Source organism: Diceros bicornis, chromosome 4 (genome assembly GCF_020826845.1).
Source record: "Diceros bicornis minor isolate mBicDic1 chromosome 4, mDicBic1.mat.cur, whole genome shotgun sequence".
Taxonomy (NCBI): Eukaryota; Metazoa; Chordata; class Mammalia; order Perissodactyla; family Rhinocerotidae; genus Diceros; species Diceros bicornis.
Window position 1 is genome coordinate 75,690,871 of NC_080743.1, and position 21,187 is coordinate 75,712,057.

The window sequence follows — 21,187 nt, forward strand, 5'->3', positions numbered from 1 at the left end:
CCAAGGATAATGTCCGTATTAGGCCAAAGAGAGAACCCTCTGAATGGTCCATCCCAATCCTCCCCAGGACCACCATGGATCTCCTGCTGGATCACTGTCTCTCTCTGGGCTGGGGACCCTTGTTTCCCTCATTTATGCAGACCAAGGCCCTGACTCCAGGGGGCCATGTGAAGTAGGAAAAGTGACAACAGGGAACCAGATATGTCCTACAGGAAGTAAGGCAACTGGAGAGACCAGAAGAAGGAGGATCTGGGGGTACCATAAAAGGCGTGTGGAATCAGAGGTGTGGACCAAGCCTTGGTCCCTCCAGGCCTGGATAAGGAGAAGGGTAGGGGGTGGTGGGAGGATGTAACGCAAATACTCTCTCCATCTCCACGGAGTAAGAAGAGCTTAAATAACAGGGATGCAATTAGGTTTAGATTTAAATAATAAAGAATAGTTTCTCAGGTGAGGTCATCAAGGCAAAGAAGGGCCAGCACCCCACCCAGTCACTACAGGGGAGGGGGGTGATCCCAGGTTCATACTTTGGCATTCATGGGGGTCCTCGTCATCTGCAGGTCTCCAGGGTCGATTGTTGTAGAAGGGGGCACAGCGTTCACAATTGGGACCGGCGGTGTTGTGCTGGCAGACGCAGACCTCATGGACCTAGGAGAGGGGACCATCCGTCATCAGGAATAATCATCAAAGGAGTGTCCCAGGGATGGACCTGCCCTCTCCCCTCTGACCCTCTCGCCCACCACTCAGGGTCCAGCTCAGACCCCAACTTCTCCAGCCTTCACTCAACTCCTGCGACACTCCCAGCTGCCTGCTTGCATGCCATCGGTGTGCGTGTGTGTGTGCGCGCGCGCGCGCGCGTGTGTGCCTCCTTGAGCTAGGTTTCTAAAAGCTCACTCCTTGCACTTGGACATCCCCATGATGCCCAGTCCAAATCGGCACCTGGAAGGTGCTCAGACACTCTTGTTGGCAAACTGTGTGATTGTGGAAGCTCGTGGGCCCTCTGGAGATTTATATTCCACCAATCTATGACTGCGGTTGTTTGGCTAATTGGACTATGATGAATCATTACTAGACTCATTAAGGTATAAAAATAGAATAGCTATTGTGTGCTAATTGTCTTCCAAATTAAGCCCAACGCCCTCAGCCTGGCATTCAAGGACCTGCATCCCGCATGCTCCATTCTCATCTCCCACTCCCTCCTAACAGCACAGCCAAGCTGAACTTCCGGCTGCTCCCCATACGAACCCCACTTTTCCCCACATTTTGGTCATTACTGATGTGTTTCTTCCTGCCTGAATTCCCTTCTCTCTCTATTCACCAGCAAAATCCTGCCAGCTAGAATGGCACCTCCTTCACCCTCTAATTCCATGGATTTCAACCCTGGATGCACTTCGGAATCATTGGGGGAGCTTTTTAAAAAATACCGATGCCCAGGCCGAATTCAATTCGAATTTCAGGAACAAGGCCCAGGCACTGGTACTTTTTCAAGTGGTGGTTCCATCGTGCAGCCAGATTGAGAATCATGGGGCTGGGCGTGCCCTCTCCTCCGCTACATGCCACAGCACGTCGTAGTCCTCATACGGCAGCAATCCTGCTGGGCCTGTGTTCTGGTCATTTGTCTATGGGCCCTAATAGATCACACATTCCCGGAGTGGGTCTCCCTCTGGCCTCCTCTGCAGCCTCGGCCAGGACCTGGCCCTGAAGTAGTAATGATAAAGCTGACCGACGCTCGTTGCATCTGTATCTCCCTCACAGGTTATTTTACCTGATTTCCTCATGCCCATCTATCTATAGGGTAAGTATCACGCTCCCGTATGTTAAGAGAAGAACCGAAGCCCCAGAAAAGTGAAACGACAGCTCCCTCTGCTTCTTGGCCCAAGGGTCTCCCTCCTCTGCTAGTGGTTCTCAAGTTTGGTTTCACAGCAAAAGCCCCTGGGTCGATTGGTAAGCTGGAGCTTCTCACCTCAGCCCTGATGCATCCAACTCAGTTGGTCTGGGATAGAGTTTGCCTCCGGGTCAGACTGTTCTCTCACCCTGCCCCATAGCAAACCTCCAGATGGGACTTCAGAGTCCCCAAACCAGGGGCTCTCAACCCTGACAGTACGTTAGAATCCTCTGAAAGCTTTAAAAACCAATAATAAAATCAGAGAATCTGAGAGTGGAGGTCCGAGCAATTGTTCTAGCTCCTCAGGAAATTGTAATGTGTAGCCAGGGCTGAGAAGCATTGTCTTCAGCTCCCTCCAACACCCACACATACACTTAAATCTAACAGAAAATAAAAACCATCCCAAACCATAAAGCAGGTCCAAGAAAGTCCTACAAAATTCTGATCTTTGAAATGATAATCACTTAGACTATTTTTCACCACTGCCAAAATATTCAAACCCACGTCTTAAATTCAGTGCCCACCCTGCTTTACGGGAGCCTCAAGGATGTCCCTAATCTGCTCCGGTCTTGCCACCTTCCCTCTGCCCTTCCCGCCCTGGGCTGTTACCTGCACAGTGGTGGAGGGGCTGGCAGGGGCTCCAGGCTTGGCGGCGCAGCGGTCAGCGTGGCCGTGACAGAAGCAGCTCCCCTGTAGACGCAGCTGGGACACTGCATAGTAGGCGCTGGGGGGATAGGAGCCCCTCTGGGGTAAAGGGGCCAGCTTGGTGAAGTTGACTCTCAAGTTTGTGATCTCGCCCAGCTCTGAGAGGGCGCAAACAAAGGGGGTGAGGGTGGAGAAGGAAAATAAAGAAAAGAATTAGAGGCAAACAGTCTCCTAGGGCAGGACAGATGATGAAAGGAATTCTGGTCTCACCATCTCTTCTTCCTGCCTTCATACGGTTATTCCAGGACCCATCCTCCCCAGCCCTCAACCATCCCATGGGGGAGAAGACCCCCTGCACTCTGACTCAGGCCTTTTGAGTCTCAGAGGCTACCACAACAGCTCTATGACTGGAGGAAGCAGGGCAAGTATTAAATGCAACCATGTTGACAGAAATATGAAAAAACAGGAAATTTCCATGACCCGGGTTCCAATCCTGTTTTGCTCCCCACCCATTGGCCCACAGGCTAGAGGAGTAGCAACACTGACCTTGAATTTTTTGACTTTGGGTTGCTGGAATCCCAGAGGCTAAATCCATGAGGTTAAGTTGGACCTACAGAGAGAGGGGAAAGGGAAGAACTGAGGAACGGTGTGCCCCAAGCTCAGAAGAAGTCTTCTTCCCATTCAATGCTCCGCCCTCTTCATACTACGCTGAGGTCCTTCTTACCTGCAACCTGAGATGACGGTGGATGTGAGGGCTGCCAACCACTCTGGGAGACCAAGATGATCACTGGGCCCTAAATGAGTGAGTGAGTGTGTGTGTGTGTGTGTGTGTACAACCTCTCCTCTCCAACTGAAAATATAGCTATCCTAAGAACTTCCTGATTTCCTTGGGTTAAAAATTACGGTAAGATATACAATGTACACATGAGGGTTTAGGGGATACTAATTTTCCAAACACCCAGGATGAGTGAGAGGGCCCAGGGCCCAAGGATGCATGGATGTGGTGACCACCACCCTCCAGACAACTCCAATTTCAACTACGCTTTTCCTTTTTAATAAAAACCACTCATTAGTTGTGACTTCATCTGCACATCCCAGGAAGAGTTTTCACATCAACCCTCTACAAATCAGGAAAAAGTCCTGTGTTCTGATCTGGGGTCTGGGGAATGTAGTTAACATGGATCTGGATACGGCTATAATCAAGGAAGAGCTGTTAAAGAGAAGGAGAGAGATGCACTGCCCACAGGGAGGGCAGTGCTCTGAGCACACAGTGCTTATGAGAGCAGCTCTGAGGGCTAGCCTGGGCCAGAGAAAGGAGGCGAGAACATACAGCCTCAGTCCAGCAGTGCGGAAAAGCAGTTATGAAAGAAATGAAAGAATCTGACCCCATTTGGAAGGATTCAGGGAGAGATATTATGAGCTGTTTCTAGAGGCAGGTTCTCATTTCTAGCTCAGGGTTTAAGTTCAGGTGACCTGGAGCTGTGGCTTATACCTAAACTTCCCCAAGGGTGAGGATGGGGCTAGATGGATGGATTAAACAGAAAAACGTCATTCTTGTGTTAAGCCCTACCAAGGTGAAATCAGAGACTAAATTAAATTGGTGTAATTTGCTCACTTGAATCTAACTAGCCATCTCAAAGTCCTCGCATTGGAGCAAAGTCAATTTTACCCTCTCCACTATAGGGATATGTCAATGAGCCGTGGGGGAGGACGCTATGGAAGAGATCAGGGTTGGGTCATGCAGTGCACTCAACATGTTGCCTATTGGCCAGCAAAGAGCACCAGCAGCAAATGCTCTGAGAGTGGTCAGAGGGGTTGTAGCTGGAGAGCTCAGGAAAGACAGCAAGGTGCTCTGACCAAGGATGTGCTCATCTCTTCTCAAAAGTCTAGGTGACCGTGTGAGCAATGCAACGTCAGAGACGTTGTCTCCCCATGCCTATGTTTTCAGGGTCACCTCTACTTACCTTCCCCCCTTCTAGGTGCCCGTTAGGTCTCTGGGGCAGGGACTGGCACCGAACATCCCGCCAGCTCTGAGGCTGGCCCTGGCGGACACGGGGGAAGGTGGAGGTGCAGTCGGCAGCCAGGTACTGGTACACCTGCCAGGTCTTGCCGAAGTCTGAGGAGTGCTCGATCAGCATCCCGGCGGGCATGGGCCCCTGTGGAGACACAGATGGGGGGGGGGCTGAGTGCCTGAGGGAGGAAGGCGCCGTAGGGACACAATCACAGAAACAGGCCCCCAAAGACAAGCTGGTGGCCCCTGAGAACCACAGTGAGGTAGGGAGAAAGGGCGCTGAGTGGGGCAAGTGGGCTCAAGAGCATTCTATCCAATTCTCCTGGCAAACCAGAGGCCCCAGCTGGTTTTCCTTGGGGGAACCGTGGAAAGTAATAAGAAGGAGATCTACATTCCAGAAGGCATGATCCCAGCTCAGCCCACCACATAGGCTTCCAGACCAGAAAATTCTCCCACTGCACTTCACACAGCCAACTATTTTATCCCCACTAGCTCTTGGCTCTGTCCCTCCTCTCTCTTCCTCCCACTGCCATAGCCATAGTTCAGGCCACCTCAATTATTGCAGAGCCCAAATTACTGCAACAGCCTGGAATTCATGTCCAGCCTCTGTCCAGACGCTCCAAACCACTCTCCCCACTTCACCTAAATGGTCATCTGGTCACCTCACTCCCTGGGTGAAACCCTTCAACGGATCTGTATCAGCCTGAAGATAAGACGCAAGCCCCTTAGCATGACATATTGTCATGTCCCTACTCCCTCCATCGGTGATTTCATCCAGTCCTCATAGCTCTAAATGTTGCCTTCATGCTGACAGCTCCCAGCTTGGACCACTTTCTTGAACCACAGGTTTATAAACCCCACCTCTACACAGAGAGAATTTTCTTTTAAAACATAAAATGGGCTGTGACACTCTGCCAAAAACCCTTCAATGGCTTTCCACTATTGTTTTTTTTCCAGCTTCATTGAGATATTATTGATATATAACAGACATAAGTTTAAGGTGTATCAAATGTGATGATTTGATACATGTATATATTGTGAAATGAGCACCACAATAAGGTTAGTTCACACCTCCACCCCCTTACATAATTACTATTTTTTTGTGGTGATAACATTTAAGATCTACTTTCTTAACAACTTTCAGGCATTTAATACAGTATTAGTAATTAGAGTCGATCTGCAGAACTTATTCATCATATAGCTGGAAGTTTGTACCCTTTGACCAACTTCTCCCCATTTCCCCCACCCCTTGGCCCCTGGCAACCACCATTCTACTCTCTATTTCTATGAGTTTGGCTTTTTTAGATTCCACATAGAAGTGAGAACATACAGTATTTGTCTTTCTCTGTCTGACTTTTTTTTTTTTTTTTAAAGATTTTTTTTATTTATTCATTTTTCCCCCCCAAAGCCCCAGTAGATAGTTGTATGTCATAGGTTCACATCCTTCTAGTTGCTGTACGTGGGACCCGGCCTCGCATTGGACGGAGAAGTGGTGCCCTGGGGTGTGCCCGGGATCCGAACCCGGGCCGCCAGCATCAGAGCGCGTGCACTTAACCGCCAAGCCACGGAGCCGGCCCTCTGTCTGACTTATTTTACTTAGTAAAATGCCCTCAAAGTCCATCCATGTTGTCACAAAAGGCAGGATTTCCTTTTTTTTTTTTTTTATGAGGAAGATTAGCCCTGAGCTAACATCTGCTGACAATCTTCCTCTTTTTGCTGAGGAAGATGGGTCCTGGGCTAACATCTGTGCCCATCTTCCTCTACTTTATGTGGGACACCGCCACAGCATGGCTTGACAAGCGGTGCATCGGTCTGCGCCTGGGGTCTGAACCCGCGAACCCCGGGCTGCTGAAGCAGAGTGCGCAAACTTGACCACTATGCCACTGGGCCAGCCCCAGGATTTCCTTTTTTTATGGCTGAATATTCCATTGCATATATATCTGTATACCACATTTTCTTTATCCATTCATCCATGTGGGACACTTAACATCGTTTCCATGTCTTGGCTATTGTGAACAATGCTACAACGAACATGGCAAGCCAACATCTCTTTGAGATGATGATTTCATCTCCTTCCGATGTATACTCAGAATACATACAGCAATTGCTGGATCATATGGTAGTTCTATTTTTAATTTTGAGGGGAACCTCCATACTGTTTTCCATAGTGGCTGCACCAATTTACATTTCCACCAACGGTGCCAAGGGTTCCTTTTTCTCCACATCCTGGCCAGCACTTGTTATTTCTTATCTTTCTGATAATAGCCATTCTTACGAGTGTGAGGTGATATCTCATTGTGGTTTTGATTTGCATTTCAAATCAAATGAATGATGAATTTGCAAATTCATCAAATGCATTTGATTTGCATTTGATGATTAGTGATGCTGAGCATGTTTTCAGGCACCTTTTGGCCATTTGTATGTCTTCCTTGGAGAAATGTCCATTCAGGTCCTCTGAGGCTCACTACTCTTGAATAAATCCAAACTCCTGGCTGGGGGTGAAGAGGCTGTGCTGGCTGCCTGGGCCCTGCCTCCTCGCCTCACCGCATGCACTGTGTGCCTCCATCTCGTCAATCCCTCAATCACATCACGCTCACTCCCTCCTCAGAGCCTGTGTAAGGTAGCTGTAGTATTGTTCCTTCTGCCTGGAATGTTCCTCCCCCTGGTGGGCTCCTTCTCATCTTTTGTTCTCAGCTTAACTGTCACTCCTCCTGGAGATCTCTCTACATCCATCTAACATGCATTCTTCTCCCACACTCTGCCCACCCCACCCCATCATTTTCTATTTCAGCACCTTGTCTTTTTCCTTCATAAATGTCACAATTTCCAATTATTTAATTGTTAGTTTCCTGTTTTTTATTTTTCTCCCACTAGACCAGGGTTTCCCCACCTCGGCACTGTTAAAATTTGGAGTTGGATAATTCCTGTTGTTGGAGTTGTCCTGGTCATTCTAGGATAGTTAACAGCCTCCCTAACCTCTACTCATTAGATGTCAATAGCATTCCCACAGTTGTGACAACCTAAAATGTCTCCAGAAATTGCCAGATGTCCCTTGGTTGAGAACCACTATACTAAACCATAGGCCCCTATCTGTCTTGTCCACAGTTGTATCCCGAGCATCTAGCACATAGTAGGCTCCTAGTACACATTTATTGAACAAATGGGTAAATCTGCAGTCTGCTTCTCCCCCTCCATTTACCCTGTAAACTCCTCTTTCAACAGTTTTCAGCCCTCCGTGTCCCTACTTCTCACCACCATACACATATTTTCCCCTCCAGACCCTATGTGCATTCCCTTGCCCCCTCCCCAATTACATAACTTCTTGCCTCTTTCCTCCTGGCCTTTGCACTTTTCTGTTCTCTTTGCCTGGAAAGAACTTTGCCCTTTACCTGGCTATTACTGGCCTAGGAAGGTTCATTGTCCCCCAAGTGCATTCTGTGACCCACCCCTCAAAGACAGACCAAGCTGGATGCCCCCCTCTAGTGCTCGCAGCACCTCTTCTTACTGACATCAGAGCACACATCACACTCTCACTACTGGTTCTCTGTCTCCCCCACACATACTGAAGCAACTTGGGGATTATGATTTAGCTTTATTCATCTTTTTATCCCTGACATCTGGCACCAAATCTGATACATAATCAGTGTTCAATATGGCTGTAGCAAGAATGGACAAATACAAGCATGGGTGAGTGATAATAAAAGAACGAAACTAACAGTATCCATCCAAATGAAAGCTGCCCTTCAAAGCTGTCACCTTTAGCGCCTGGGCATGTATTCAAATGATGCTGGCATTTCTCAAAATACTTCTGACCTTTTCTTGGCCAAGGATCTTAGAGCCAAATTCCTCGATCACATAAGAAATCAGGTCCTATCGCTTTTTATGCACAGCTTACCTCAAATTCTGAAAATGATACCGTCCTTCCTGATCATCTAATCTTATTAACCAAACTTGAGCCTTAAATATTTAACTATTTCTGTAGAAATAATAAAATCAAATCTTCTCTGAAAAGAAAAAAAATAACCTGTCATAAATGAATGAAAACGTTCCCTCCAAAAGGAGTATCTCAGAGGCTATTCTAAAAGTAGGATCCGAGAGTACTCTGAGAGGTAACAGCACTGAATGAGCAGATCGCCCACCAAGAAGGCTGCTCCAACAGCACACCTTTCACGTGGAAGGGCCAATTCTTGACTGCTTGTTAAACTCAGTCTCATTGGCAAAGTTATTAAAACAGAGTACACCAAAAACACACAACTGTATAGTAAGTGACCAGGCTCAGTGGAATTGGTACTTGGCAGAGTTGAATTAATTAGACAAGTTGAGGGTGGAGGATGCAGAGAGAAAGCAGATATACAACCACTGCATGGTCAAGACAGGGAGCCTGGAGGTGCCACTGTTCTCCCAGGAGCAGGCCTCTGCTGTCACCATGATATAGGCTCAGGGGAAGTGTCACCCAGCCTGCAGAAGGGGGGGCCCACCCAGGATGTGATGCCATCACCCCTGGCCTGGGGAGACAAGGACACTGTGCTCCCCATGAGTCCAAGCCCACATGGCCCAGGGTCCCCCTCTCCTATCCATTGCCATGCCCAGGAAGCACACCTTAAAATCCATCATGATGTCTTGAAGCTGGAATCTCTTGTCCAGGTCCAGCTGCAGAGAGACAGGGTTCACATCTGAAAGGACAAAAAGTAGGAACTTTAGACCAAAGAACTTCCACCTTCCCAGGCCTGAAGAAGGCTCTGGACTTTATCAGCTCTAGGAAGTCAGAAACTCTCCAACCTTGACTCTCTGATTTTCCCTCTTGGAGAGGAATGGTACCAGTATGTTCTGATTTTATATTACCAATTCAAGATCCTATCTGTTCTTGGCCAAATTTTCTTCTCATCATCACCTGATACCCCTAATATCTTAAAGAGTTTCAACTTGTCTGTTGGACACAGACCTGTTCCCAGAGCTGAATTCCTTCAACAAGCCCAGTGGGACTACATGTAGTGAAATAAAGGCATTTCTCTCTCCTTTTACCCCATCATTATCCTCCAGGACAGTCTTCTGCCTACAACATCTGAAAGACTTCAAATATAGAGGCAGAAGGTTCTGCTTCTCAGCCACCCATGTACCGCCCACCATGAGAAATGCCTGGAAAACCCAAGGGCTCCTGGGCACCCTCCAGCCACTCCACCCTGTGGGAGCTTCCAAAAGTTTGGGGCCCAAAAGTGGCAGGCCCTTACCGTTCTGTGACTGCCACCAGCGCACGGGGCCTGAGGATGAAACCACGTTCTCCACCCGGTGACTATTGTAATTGTGAGGCAACCTGGAGTCGCACTTGCAGCATTTCATCTGCCACTGTGGGACAGGGAGACACCAGAGACTCAGAGGCAAGGTCCAGATAGAATTCTCTCCTTGTATCCTGAGAGCCCAGAACATTCCCTCTGTGGAAATCCTACCCTCAGAGATCCACTGATTTCATTAATACACTTGGAAGGATTAACCTCTTAAAACAAGACTATCGGTCATCTTTTCATTTAATTCATTTGTGTCCCTCCTAAGACATAGCTAAGTGAATAGTAAATAGATGTTGTGATTAGGACAGAGATATGAGGTAGTAGAAAAAAATAATTTTGGTACATGACATTGCCTCAAAGAGAAACTTGAGAAGACTGCTAAGAGCAAAAAGAAGAAAGGAAGAGAAATTCACTTTAACTTAGCATCTCCTATGTACTAGGTACAGGATAGAGAGTTTTATATCTCATCTCACTTAATCCTGGCAGCCTGGGGAAAATTGCGTTTCTGAGGGTCAGGGAGAGGGGACAGCAAAATAGGACAAAGGAATTTAGGGTTCTAGTCCTAGCTCTGTTACCCCACCTTTTAGGCTCAGTCTTCTCCTCTGTAAATTGAGGAAAGGTTGGACTAGAGTCATTCATTCATTCATTCAACAAATACTCATTGAGCATGTTCTATGTGCTAGACCAATGCTCTGGGTGCTGGAGTTATAACAGTGAACAAAACAAACACCCTGCCCTAAGAAAGCAGGGTCTAGTAACATTCAGATCATCTCTAAGGCCTTCCAGCACTGACATCTGGGACTTGACGAACTTTCCCAGGTTTGGCATCCCCTACCAACAAGAGAGAATTCTAAGATCTCCAACCAAATAGGGCTCTGTATGTGGGCGGTCCCAAGGCCAGGAAGGCATAGGGCAGAGGAAGTCTGCATCCCTACGGCTGAGGGCAGATGTTCCTCTCATGAAGATCTGGGCCAAAGTGGGCAGCCAAGAAGAAACCAGTCTCACTGGGGAGGTCCCCCCAAAAAAACCACACCTTCTCTGCCCTGCCCATGTCCTGGAGTGAGACAAGAGACAGAACTGAACCCCAAGGGCTCCATGACAGGACACAGATCACCAAGAAAAAGAACATGGCCAGCGAGGTCAAGTGTCCTTTGTCCTTGTAGTTTGTGCCTTCGTGTGCGTGTGCACACACACCTACACCAGAGACAGCATGACCCTGTCCCACCTCCCCCATGCAACACACATAACATCTGTTTTCTCTGAGTAAGCACGGTCGCAAACCTTGTGCCCAGCATAAAGAACACTGTTCAGAGGGCTCCAAATTCACCCACAAGTAGAAGCAAACCTTGTACAAGAACCTCCCTGACCTGGTGGTCCTTCTGGGTAGGGACAACTGTACCTCCACACACACCATGCCTCTGCTTTCCCCTAAGCCCCCACTCATCAGAGCCAGGGAAAGCTCTGGTGGCCTCCTCTGAGGCCTTCCAGATCCTGAACCTCTGCCTCGTCCAGGGAAGGTGATAAGCTAACAAGACTGATGTCTTAAAACTTGTGAATCTGCTGAACTGATTAACCCAACAGCTCAGTTCCAAAGGGATTGAGTTAATATGCCAAGCCTGTGCCTTGAGCTATAGAAACTCCTTGCCCAACACCCATCTTCCCTCTCCACAGCTGACAAGGCTTGGAACAGCAGAGAATGCAGAAAGGGAACCAGGAGTCCTGACTCTCAGAGCCTCTGCTTTCCACCTCATTTTCCAGCTCTCACTTCCAATCTGCAAAGTAAGAGAATCATCACCCTTCCTGGTGTGTGGAGGTGGCCTCATCATGTCCAAAAGTGCTTTATTAAACAATAATTTTTTGGATGTTTAATGCTGCAATAATGGCTGGCCCATGTGCCCTGTATAAACTCGCACCCACTGCCTCCCTCCCCCATCACTGCCCTGTCAACTCCTTGTCCTGCCACATCTTTCTTCATAGTACATATCTCCACTTGACATATGTGCATTTATGGCGTATTTATTTGCTTACAGTATTTGTTTCTTGTCTGCCTCCCCCTGCTAGAATGTATACTCCATGAGGGCAGAACTCCCTTTCCTTTACCACTGTGTCCCCAGTGCTTAGAAAAGTGACCAGCACATAGTAGGCCCTCAGTAAGTACTTATTGAATGAATAGTAAATGCTCAATAAGTGCTAACAATTCCATTAAGATTATTACTAGACACTCTCTTCCTGCACTCAGGGTGCTTAAAAAGAGGGGTGGGGAGTGAGGAGGTAAGAAAACATCGATATTAAGTGATAGAGCGCCCACCGTGTGACAGGTCTATATTGGGAGTTCCAATACAATAATCTATTTAAGCCTCATGACAACCCTATGTGGTAAGTAGTATTGTTCCTGTTTTACATATGAGAAAGCTGAGGCTCAAAGAAGCTATGTGACTTTCCTATGACTGAGAGCCAGTGTCAGCACCAGTCCCAGAGAAGGTCCCTCCCCACCTCCCTCTCCTCTCTCTGCTCTCTCTTCTCTCTCTCTCTCTCTCTCTCTCTCTTTCCTTCCCTTCCACCCTCCCTGTCATCCTCTCATTTCCGCTAGGAAACCAGCTGGGTGCACAGACATCATGGGAAGCCTGGTAAAAGTGACAACCTCTGCCTCACCAAAGGGCTTGGTCTGACCCTACAGCTGACCATGGGGGAGCCTAAGGCAGAGAAAGCACTTTGGGAAGAAAGCTGGCTTCTCTGGCTACCCCAGCTCAGTTAACACAGAGACTGCAGATGTGTCAGTGGCTGAAACCAACACCTGAGCACTTAAAATAATCCTTTCTGGGCATGAGAAGCCCCTTGCTGGAATCTGACTCTCCTCCAGAATCCTATTTTGGTCCCTGGCAGCGAGCATGCCCTTCTCCCTGCTCTGCCCAGCCTCTCAGGGGAAAACTTTTCCACTCCCCATCCTTTGTCTGCACTCAGCACATGTCCCGCAGAGAGACAAGGGCCGGCTGCCTTCCAGCGGCCTGTCACCAGAGCTCTCTCCCCAGCTCTGCTGGGAGTGGATCCCAGCCCGTTCCCTGGCCATGAGGGTGCCAGAAACAACCTCTTTCTTTCCTGAGGCCATGGGACACAGAACCTAGAACAGCTCAACCTGAGACTATGGAAATGCCCTGGATATGCCCAAATGATGAAATATTACGCAACTATCAAAAATACTGTTTATAGAAAGCTTTTAATTGCATGGGGAAAATGCTTACAATACAATATTTTATGAAAAAAAAGTTGGGCATAAACTTGTAAATACATCATGATCTCAATGATTGATTTTTAAAGGAATAGAAAGTGTTTGGAAGGAAATGCAACAACATATTAGGTTAAACCATATGAAATTGCTGATATTCAGCAATTTTGACTTACAAAAATGGCAACTGCATGAGGTTTAACCTAATATCTCTGGGTAACAGGATTACAGGTAGCTTTTTTCCTTCTTTGTTATTTTTTAATAATTTTAAACTTTAATACCTTGGATATACATTAACTTTTACACTCAGCAAAATAGACATTATTATAAAATACCACAAACTAAAAATGCCTGGGTATTCAGTATGGGCTTATTCCACTGCCTCCTCCGTCAGTCTGCATAGCTGGCCTGGGGTATCCCATGCCTTCTCCACCTTCCTTCCACGTGTGCAGGCCTGATGGAGGGATCAGATGGCCTCGTGGGCTTAAAACCTACGTGCTGCTTATCATAGTAACATAACTAAAGGAGGGACTTATCTCAATCCTGAGAGACAGGCTAAGCCAAAAGGCTCGGGGCAGGTATTTTAAGTAGCTTTGCTTGCCAACTAGCTAGCAGGATGGAGACCCAAAACAGAGCAGCTTATGGCAGAAGCCCATGTGAAGACAAACTGCTAATTTCTTCTTTCCCCCTGGGCTTTAGTTTTGATTTCTATTTTATTCTCATATGCCTACATGTAGTAGTGTATAAATGTGTGTGTACATGTGTGTGTGATTCTGAATGTGAGGCTCTTCCCCTCGTGTGTGTTATGTGCCTCCATCTCTCCCAGAGATGGAAGCTCTCAGCTGCAGCTGCCTCCCTCTCTGGGGCCATTGCCCAGCATTACCCTGGCTGTGCTACCTCAGAGATGCAGCATTATTATCAATTCAGCCTGTCAGGCCTCCAGCCAGTTTGGCTTCTGCTCGCTCTCCATCTGGAAAGGCTAGGCCTCTTCCCTTATCCTGGAGCTTTCTAGAAGCTCAGCAGTCTGGCGGGAAGACAAACCCTCCCACAGAGCTAGGGGCAAGCAAAGGAGAGAGCAAGAGCCAGCAGGAGCCTGAATCACAGTGGAGAGGGGTGGAAAAAGGCAGGCAATGCAAATCAAAGCTCTGTGCCTTTGCAGAACACAGAGCTAATTCTGGGGAAAATAGGAAAACAGGCTCTGGTTATACATGGCCTGGCTCCCTCCCACGAACAAGCCAGAGGCTGCCTGTGTCTATCTGAGGAGCTACAGTCAGGGTCATGGCTGCCAGCCAGGGCCAAAAGAAAGGAAGCCAGGACAAAAAAAATCCAGCTGCCTGCAAGAAAAGACATTCCTTCCACTTGAGCTTTCTCATTGGTAAAATGCAGGGGTGGGATGAGATAATGAAGTTCTTTCTTGCTCCAACATGCTATTAGAATTCTCCCCTACTCCAGCTTATCAGCTCAGAAGTGAAAGACACTCCAAAGAAGAATGCAAAGGAAGCGAGAGAGAAATAAGACACTGGCCAGACGCCGCACTGGAAACATTCTTCCCAGCAAAGTGGGCAGGGGAGGGGCCCTCAAAGCCTTTGGTCAGCAAGGCCTCCATTAGACCCCACTGGGATCCACAAGCCTCATCATTTCTATGCCAATGGATATTGCCGGTAAAGGCCACAAGTCGGCGCCTGGTGTGGTGCTGGATGGGAGAAGAGCCCCAGTACTATGACACACTTTCAACTTCACCTTCTTCCTGTCATGAAGTAACAGCTGGACCAAAGCCTTAACTCAACACTGCCCTTATCTCCATCCAAACTAAGTTCAGAAAGCTCACTTTCTGATGCTGATTACAGAGGTGATATGTACCACTCAGCCATAAATTACACTGCACCAGGCTCTCTCTTGAGCGCTGTACATACGTTATCTCATTTCATCCTTCCGAAATCTCTGTGGTAGGTATATTACACTAAATGGTGGGTATCTTCATTTGACAGGTTAGGAAAGCAAGTCTTAGAGAAGTTAAGAATGTGTCCAAGTCCATCGAGCGAGGAAGAGAGGAAGCAGGGATTTCTGTCCCAGGCTATCTACCTCCAAACCTCATCCTGTTCTGATTTAAGGGACACAGCTGTCACTTGGCAAACATGGCAACTTGCAGGGACTAGAGTTGGTTGTCAGGATGCTCCATCTCTTCTCCCCTGGGAAGGGCAGTCTCAACTCCAGCCCTGACCTCTCTAGAAACAGAGGTGTCCCCCTAGACCTGAGTGCAGAGAGTTGGTTTGTGTGCCTGGACCTATGCAGACTCCACCAGCGACAATGGTTCCTACAGCCTCTGAGGGCAAAGAAGCAAGGTAGGCCTGCAAGATATTGCCCAGAGCCTTCCAAGGACCTGAAAGCCAGGAGCAACAGGGTGAGAGACCAGGCCAGCAAAGTTGTGAGGCCCCTCAGATTTGTGTCCAGGCCTTCCCACACAACACCTTTTCCCTCTCTTCTCTCCTTTTACCCTCACAAGCTGCACTCCCCAGCCCATAACGACCAAGACCAAGAGCCTCATATCCCACTAACTCAAGTTTTGCTTCCCTCTGGTAGCAACTCCTTCCCCCAAGGCCCTTTCCATTTTCTTCTATCCCTTCAAAACCTACTCATCCTGGGTCTTGCTCTCTTGGGGCCCTTTGCAAAAGCCACAGGTAATTTTCTGATAAGCAAACCCTTGCTGAGATATAAATAGATTAATACGGTGCCTTTCCCAAGGGTGTTTGCATTTTAAACAAGGAACTCAACAATGCTTCATCCAAAAAAGTAAAGCCCCCATGGTAGGAGCTTTGGAAGTTTCAGACCTGCTGAGAGCTTCTGGGAAACAAGAGGGCAGATATTTTGGTCAGAAACAGGCTAAAGCCCTCAGTGAGCAGAGGACGAGGATCTCAGGATGTTTATGAACACATTCTCTGCTTACACATTAGCCATGCCAAAGGTCAAGAAAACAGACAAGTGTCAAACAAAGAAAGGCAGTGGGTGTTGGGGTGTGTGCATGTGGGTGTGGGTGCACTCATGTGCATGCATCCGTGTGTACGTGTGTGCGAGCGTGCATGTGTATGTTGGGGAGGAGGGGACGTCAATCGGCTACTGTTCCTCAGCTTGTTTCCAAGAGATAAAAATGACAGCTGTTTGGTTTACACAGCTAATTAACCTGAGGAAGGCACTATAAGGCTGTTATTAAGGCAGCTGGGTAATTAAGTTTTCCCCCAGAAAGGGAGGGAGTAGGGGATAAATAAAGCATTTAGAGGAGTAGACACAGCACTGGAGGAGACATTGTCAGGAGCAGAAATCAAGGCTGGAAAGCTTCCAGGCAAAATGTACTAGTTCCTGAGGAGGGTGCACCAGCCCAGAGATGACCAGAGGGCATGGCTCAACCCCTGCCAGGGTTCACCTGAGAGAGCCCATGGTGGACACTCAGGGTCTCACACAGCCCAGCCATCTCTGAGAAGTTGGCAGAGATGCAAGAGCTGAACAAACGTGAAGGTCGACTAACCCAACTCCTTCATTTCATAAATGGGGAAATGGCTGTCTGGAGAGAAGCCATGACCTTCGCAGGGTCATATTCCTATTCTAAGGGTCAGAGCAAGGACCAGAACTAGAGAGTCTTCACCCCCAGTCTAGGGCAACTTAGCTAATCATGATTGCCTCTGGATTCTCCAGTAGCTTGCTGCAAATCAGTTTAGCGGTGGTCAGCTTGGAGGCAGAGAGTGGGCTGGCCCAAGGACAGGTTGATGTCCATCAGTATGCGAGTGTGTATCCTGATCAGGGAAGAAATGCTCAGGAGTATGACTCACATATGGGGCAGCCCCTGCATACAGACACAGGTCCCCTGAGGTGGGGGGTTGGGGGGGTGGGGGTGGGGGCAGGGATGGAACATTTAGCATCTGCCAGACACCACACCTGTGGTCACTTGGCTCACTCCTTATAGAGTCCTCACAACAACTCAGTGAGGTGGGTTCAAAATGGCTCAGGCCATTTTGGTACAGAACAGCCTGGGCCCAAGCCCAGACAGTTGATGGGTAGTCAAGGCAGGCAGGCCCAGAAGGGCAAAGTTTGGCAGGTTGGGGGTAGGGGTGCAACAAGGCAAAGCTGGCCAAGTCCCATGTCCATTGTAAGGATTGTAAGATGGACCCAAACCTTGAGGCAAGCCCTCAAGGCCAATAGGATTTAGCCACTGAGACAAAATTAGGCAGAGGAGGTAACACGTCAACAGGCTAAGACGGTCCCACGTAAAAGGAGCCACACTCTCAGATCAGGAGAGACAATTTTGGAACTGGAAGGAGTCCCCAGTGCTCCTGCAACTCCCATTCTACCGAGTCCCCCTGGGGTTGGGGGAGGGGGGGTGAGCAATGCAGGAATGTCTGAGAGTCATAAATCCCCACTGCACTTGTATTCATGCCACATCAATAGGCAGGCAACAGGAGCCAGGAGATTTTGTACTGGCCTCAGGGCTCACCATGTCACCCTGCATAAAAATAGAACAGAGGCACTAACCAGAGGCTTCAATGTAAGGAAGATGGGTATATGGGGGTGGGGCTGGTAAAGAGGGGTGAAGGCGAGAGGGGTGAGTGGGGAGGCACTAGGAACGCAGCTCTGCATCATGCCACCCTCATTTCTAGCTGAGGCTGGCCAGTACACCCCTCATCTCTAACTACTCAAAAAAACTCAATATCTGTGTATTTCCGTCAGAAGTTTGGGGTCCCAACACACACCCAAACCCTCCCAATGACTCACAGGGATAACAAGAGCCACTTCATGAAATATTGTGACAATTAATTGAGATAATTTATATAAAACTCTTAGTAGGATGCCTGGGACACACAATATGTGCTTAATAAAGTATAGTTGCTGTAACATCATTTAATAAGATAAACTTAAAAACTGAAATTGGAACTCAGCAGAGTTAAATCTGGATTCCTAATTTTCATCACACAGCCACCACTGCACCTGGAGAGGGTTCAGGGTACATCGGTATAGATGGAGTATCTGTGCCTTTAGTCTTCATTGCTGGCAACCAATGGCCTCCAGGAGGTTGAGAAGGTAAGGGAGAAGGAAAGAGAAATCAAACAAGACAGAGAGGTGGAAGGTAGGGTAGAGAAGCTGGTTCTCACTAGTCAGCTCATTCCCAAAGCAAGTTGGAGCAAGAAGCCACCCTGAAGACCAGTTCACCTAACATTCATTCATGGAAGAGGAAAGCAAGACTTATAGAGAGGTAATACCTTGCCCAAGATTACACCACAAGTTAGTGGCAGACCTGTGGCTACATTGCACTCACGATACCCTATCCTCTACTCTTTCCAAGAGGTTACATGGATTTATTCCCCCTGATAGAAAAAGAAAAAAAGAGCCGATGCTTCTCAACTTTCACAGCAGCAAAATATCTGAGATTTATCCATCCCCAAGGTTGCAAAAGTCTAGACTTCTCTTTTGCAAGCACCCTATTTTGCTCTCAGGGGGCTGCTTAAGAGCAGAGAAGGCAGTTGGCTCCTTGGTGCATCCGAGAGAGGCACAGGGCAGGCCAGAGTGAAGCCAAAAGCCCCAGGCCTAGAGGGAGAGAGACTGTCCAGACAGGGCTGGGGCCGAGGGGACGTCCCAGCACAGGGGCCTCTGATCTCTTCTTGCCTCCCCTCCCGGAAGGCAGGTCACCCCTAGGAAGGTCTCTCTGAAATTTTTAGACATGGCTCAGTGGCATAAGATTTTGAGGGTGTGTGGGAAGGGGGCAGCTAAAATCATTCTGTTGCCTAGAAAGCTCAATACTGCCAGGTCCCCTGATGCTTGTGGGGTAATCTGGCTCCACAGGGAGTACTGCCTGATGCTGGCCTTCTTACCTAACACTGGCAAACGGGCTCTCTCACATCCAAGTGGGTGAGATGCAGAAACTACAGTCATCTCTGCTCAGCACCTCCAAAGCCACTATCCAGTACCATCTATGATTAAAAGTAGCCAAGAGAACAATGAAAACTAGAATGGCAGTGAGGCCAGAGGCTGTCAGACACCACCCCCATGGTCCTGAGGACAAGGGTAGCCTGAAAAGAGAAAACGACAGAGTCTCTCTCATGGCAATCGTTCTCCCTCCCTCTCTATCTCTCTGTCTCTCATTTTTACCCCAAAGGCTGCAGAGACTCAGGGGAAACCACTCCTTTACCTATTCCTTGGTCCAAACCTGTGTTTTAAGGGCAGAAAAATAGGCAAATGAGACAGGCAGCTGGGAAACAAGAAAACACTGAGTGATTTCAACCTTGGTAAATACAAGGAGCAAAGGAAGACCCCAACCTTGTCAAAGGGAAAAGAAAAGAAAACGAAAGTTCCTACAAAAAAGGTCCAGAGGTAATTTAGAAGAAAAATTACAGTAGCTTTTCGAAAAAGTCAATTGCCTAAATATGCAGTGTTCATTGACATAGCTTGAGCGTTCCAGTTCCTGGATTCGCTCAGCTCGTTCTTATCAGCTGGGTCGCTGCCCTTCCTTGCTAACCTCAAGTCACTTCCTCATATATCTCACTGATCTATATCCTTTAACAACAGTTTAAATATTTCCCACTTTGCCTGAGATGGTGAAACATGTGGACCAACGAGGCTGAGAGGTAAGTCAGTTGCCTCTTTCTACATGACAATTGCAAAACATAGAAAGTTAACTCCAGCCTACAATTATACATTCTCCCGCTAGCTCTGTCCACACCCACACCCCAACACTGACCAAAGAGAAGGCTGCAATAGAGTGACCGTGACGCAACACAGTTCACCCCACAGCAAGAACACAACCCAGTACACACCTCCCTGTCCTCCACCAGCCTGTCGTTGTCCACCAGAGACGGCACATTAGATTCTACATTCTTAAAGGATCAATACTTATCTGATTGCCTATTCCCAAGACGAAAACCTGTCCTGCCCATGCTCAAGCACTGAGAAAAGACTTCAGCTTTATCAAGCAGAAGAGAGAAAAGAGCTATTCAGCTAATTTGGAGTACATTTTCTCTTGCCCAACAAAGGAGAAAGTTCCTTAGAGGCAGAGATCCAGACTTATACTTTTCTCTCACCCCACCACAGTGCATGGGACTGGGCCTATACTAAGTACACTCTAAGATTCAGTGAACGAATGGCAGGCTTACCCACCCCACCCCACCTCGCCTTCCTCCAGCTCTGGAGGCCATGGAGGTAGGGCCTACCTCGCCATACTGGGTGCAGTAGGTCTCAGGCTTGGTCAGTCCACAAGTGGATGAAGCTCGGAGAAACCGGGTCCTCCCAATGAGCAGGTCCCCAACAGGCGGATAGCAGGCCCCACGGGAGCAGGCTTGCTGGGCACACACGAGGCTGGGCAAGACTGAAATCACAGGGATGCTAGGGTGCAGCCTAGAGAGAGGAGGGTCTAGCCAGCCACCCCAGTACCCCCCAGGGAAGCAGACATTGGCAAGCCTAGACCCACTCCTTCACTCATGCTCCTGCTTGCTGGTGGTGGTAATCACTACAATCCTAATGCCGTTAGGCAAAAAAGCTGATTTCATATTCCGTAACCCCAACTTAAAAGAAAAGGAGGATAAACACTGGCAACCCAAAACCATGCATGAACTTGAAATGTGGCACCCATCTGGGGCTTTTAGAATCAAGCTGCAGGCACACATTCAGCCACCAGGACATGGTCCACAACTCACAGCATGGTCTCTGTCAGCAGCCTGGAGAGGGCTGGCTGCTGGCCATTTGTGGAACATTGAGAGATACCTGCATTCTTTTTGCTCCTTATCTGCAAAGTTGACCCAGCCACGCTTTGTGAGCACCCAGCTACGATTCACTGGAAAATCGAGAACTCAAGCCAGGATGGCTCTGGAACCAGCTTGAGAGTGACAGGATGGGAAATAAACTGTGCAGGGCCCTCAGGGAACCACATACCACCCCCAAGTAGGAATAAGAAGATGCTTGGGAGCTTCTCAAGAGAAGCAGAGAATTGGGGCCGGCCCGGTGGCGCAAGCAGTTAGGTGCGCGCGCTCCGCTGCGGCGGCCCGGGGTTCGCCGGTTCGGATCCCGGGCGCGCACCCACGCAGTGCTTGGCAAGCCATGCTGTGGCGGCATCCCATATAGAGTGGAGGAAGATGGGATGGATGTTAGCCCAGGACCAGTCTTTCTCA

At 48.4% G+C, this 21,187-nt stretch overlaps 1 protein-coding gene across 1 annotated transcript in view; it reads right to left on the reverse strand.

Moving 5' to 3' along the window:
- Nucleotides 1-20,949, reverse strand: part of LAMB3 (laminin subunit beta 3) — a 37,283-nt gene extending 16,334 nt beyond the window's left edge. Inside the window, exons 1-9 of the mRNA XM_058536947.1 lie at nt 20,934-20,949; nt 20,784-20,843; nt 20,234-20,388; nt 9,767-9,881; nt 9,138-9,211; nt 4,492-4,683; nt 3,074-3,137; nt 2,492-2,685; nt 525-645 (exon numbers count right to left, since the gene is read on the reverse strand). Of these exons, the coding sequence (XP_058392930.1) occupies nt 525-645; nt 2,492-2,685; nt 3,074-3,137; nt 4,492-4,683; nt 9,138-9,211; nt 9,767-9,881; nt 20,234-20,388; nt 20,784-20,843; nt 20,934-20,949 (991 nt within the window). The remainder of the gene's footprint in view (nt 1-524; nt 646-2,491; nt 2,686-3,073; nt 3,138-4,491; nt 4,684-9,137; nt 9,212-9,766; nt 9,882-20,233; nt 20,389-20,783; nt 20,844-20,933) is intronic.
- Nucleotides 20,950-21,187: the final 238 nt, after the last annotated feature.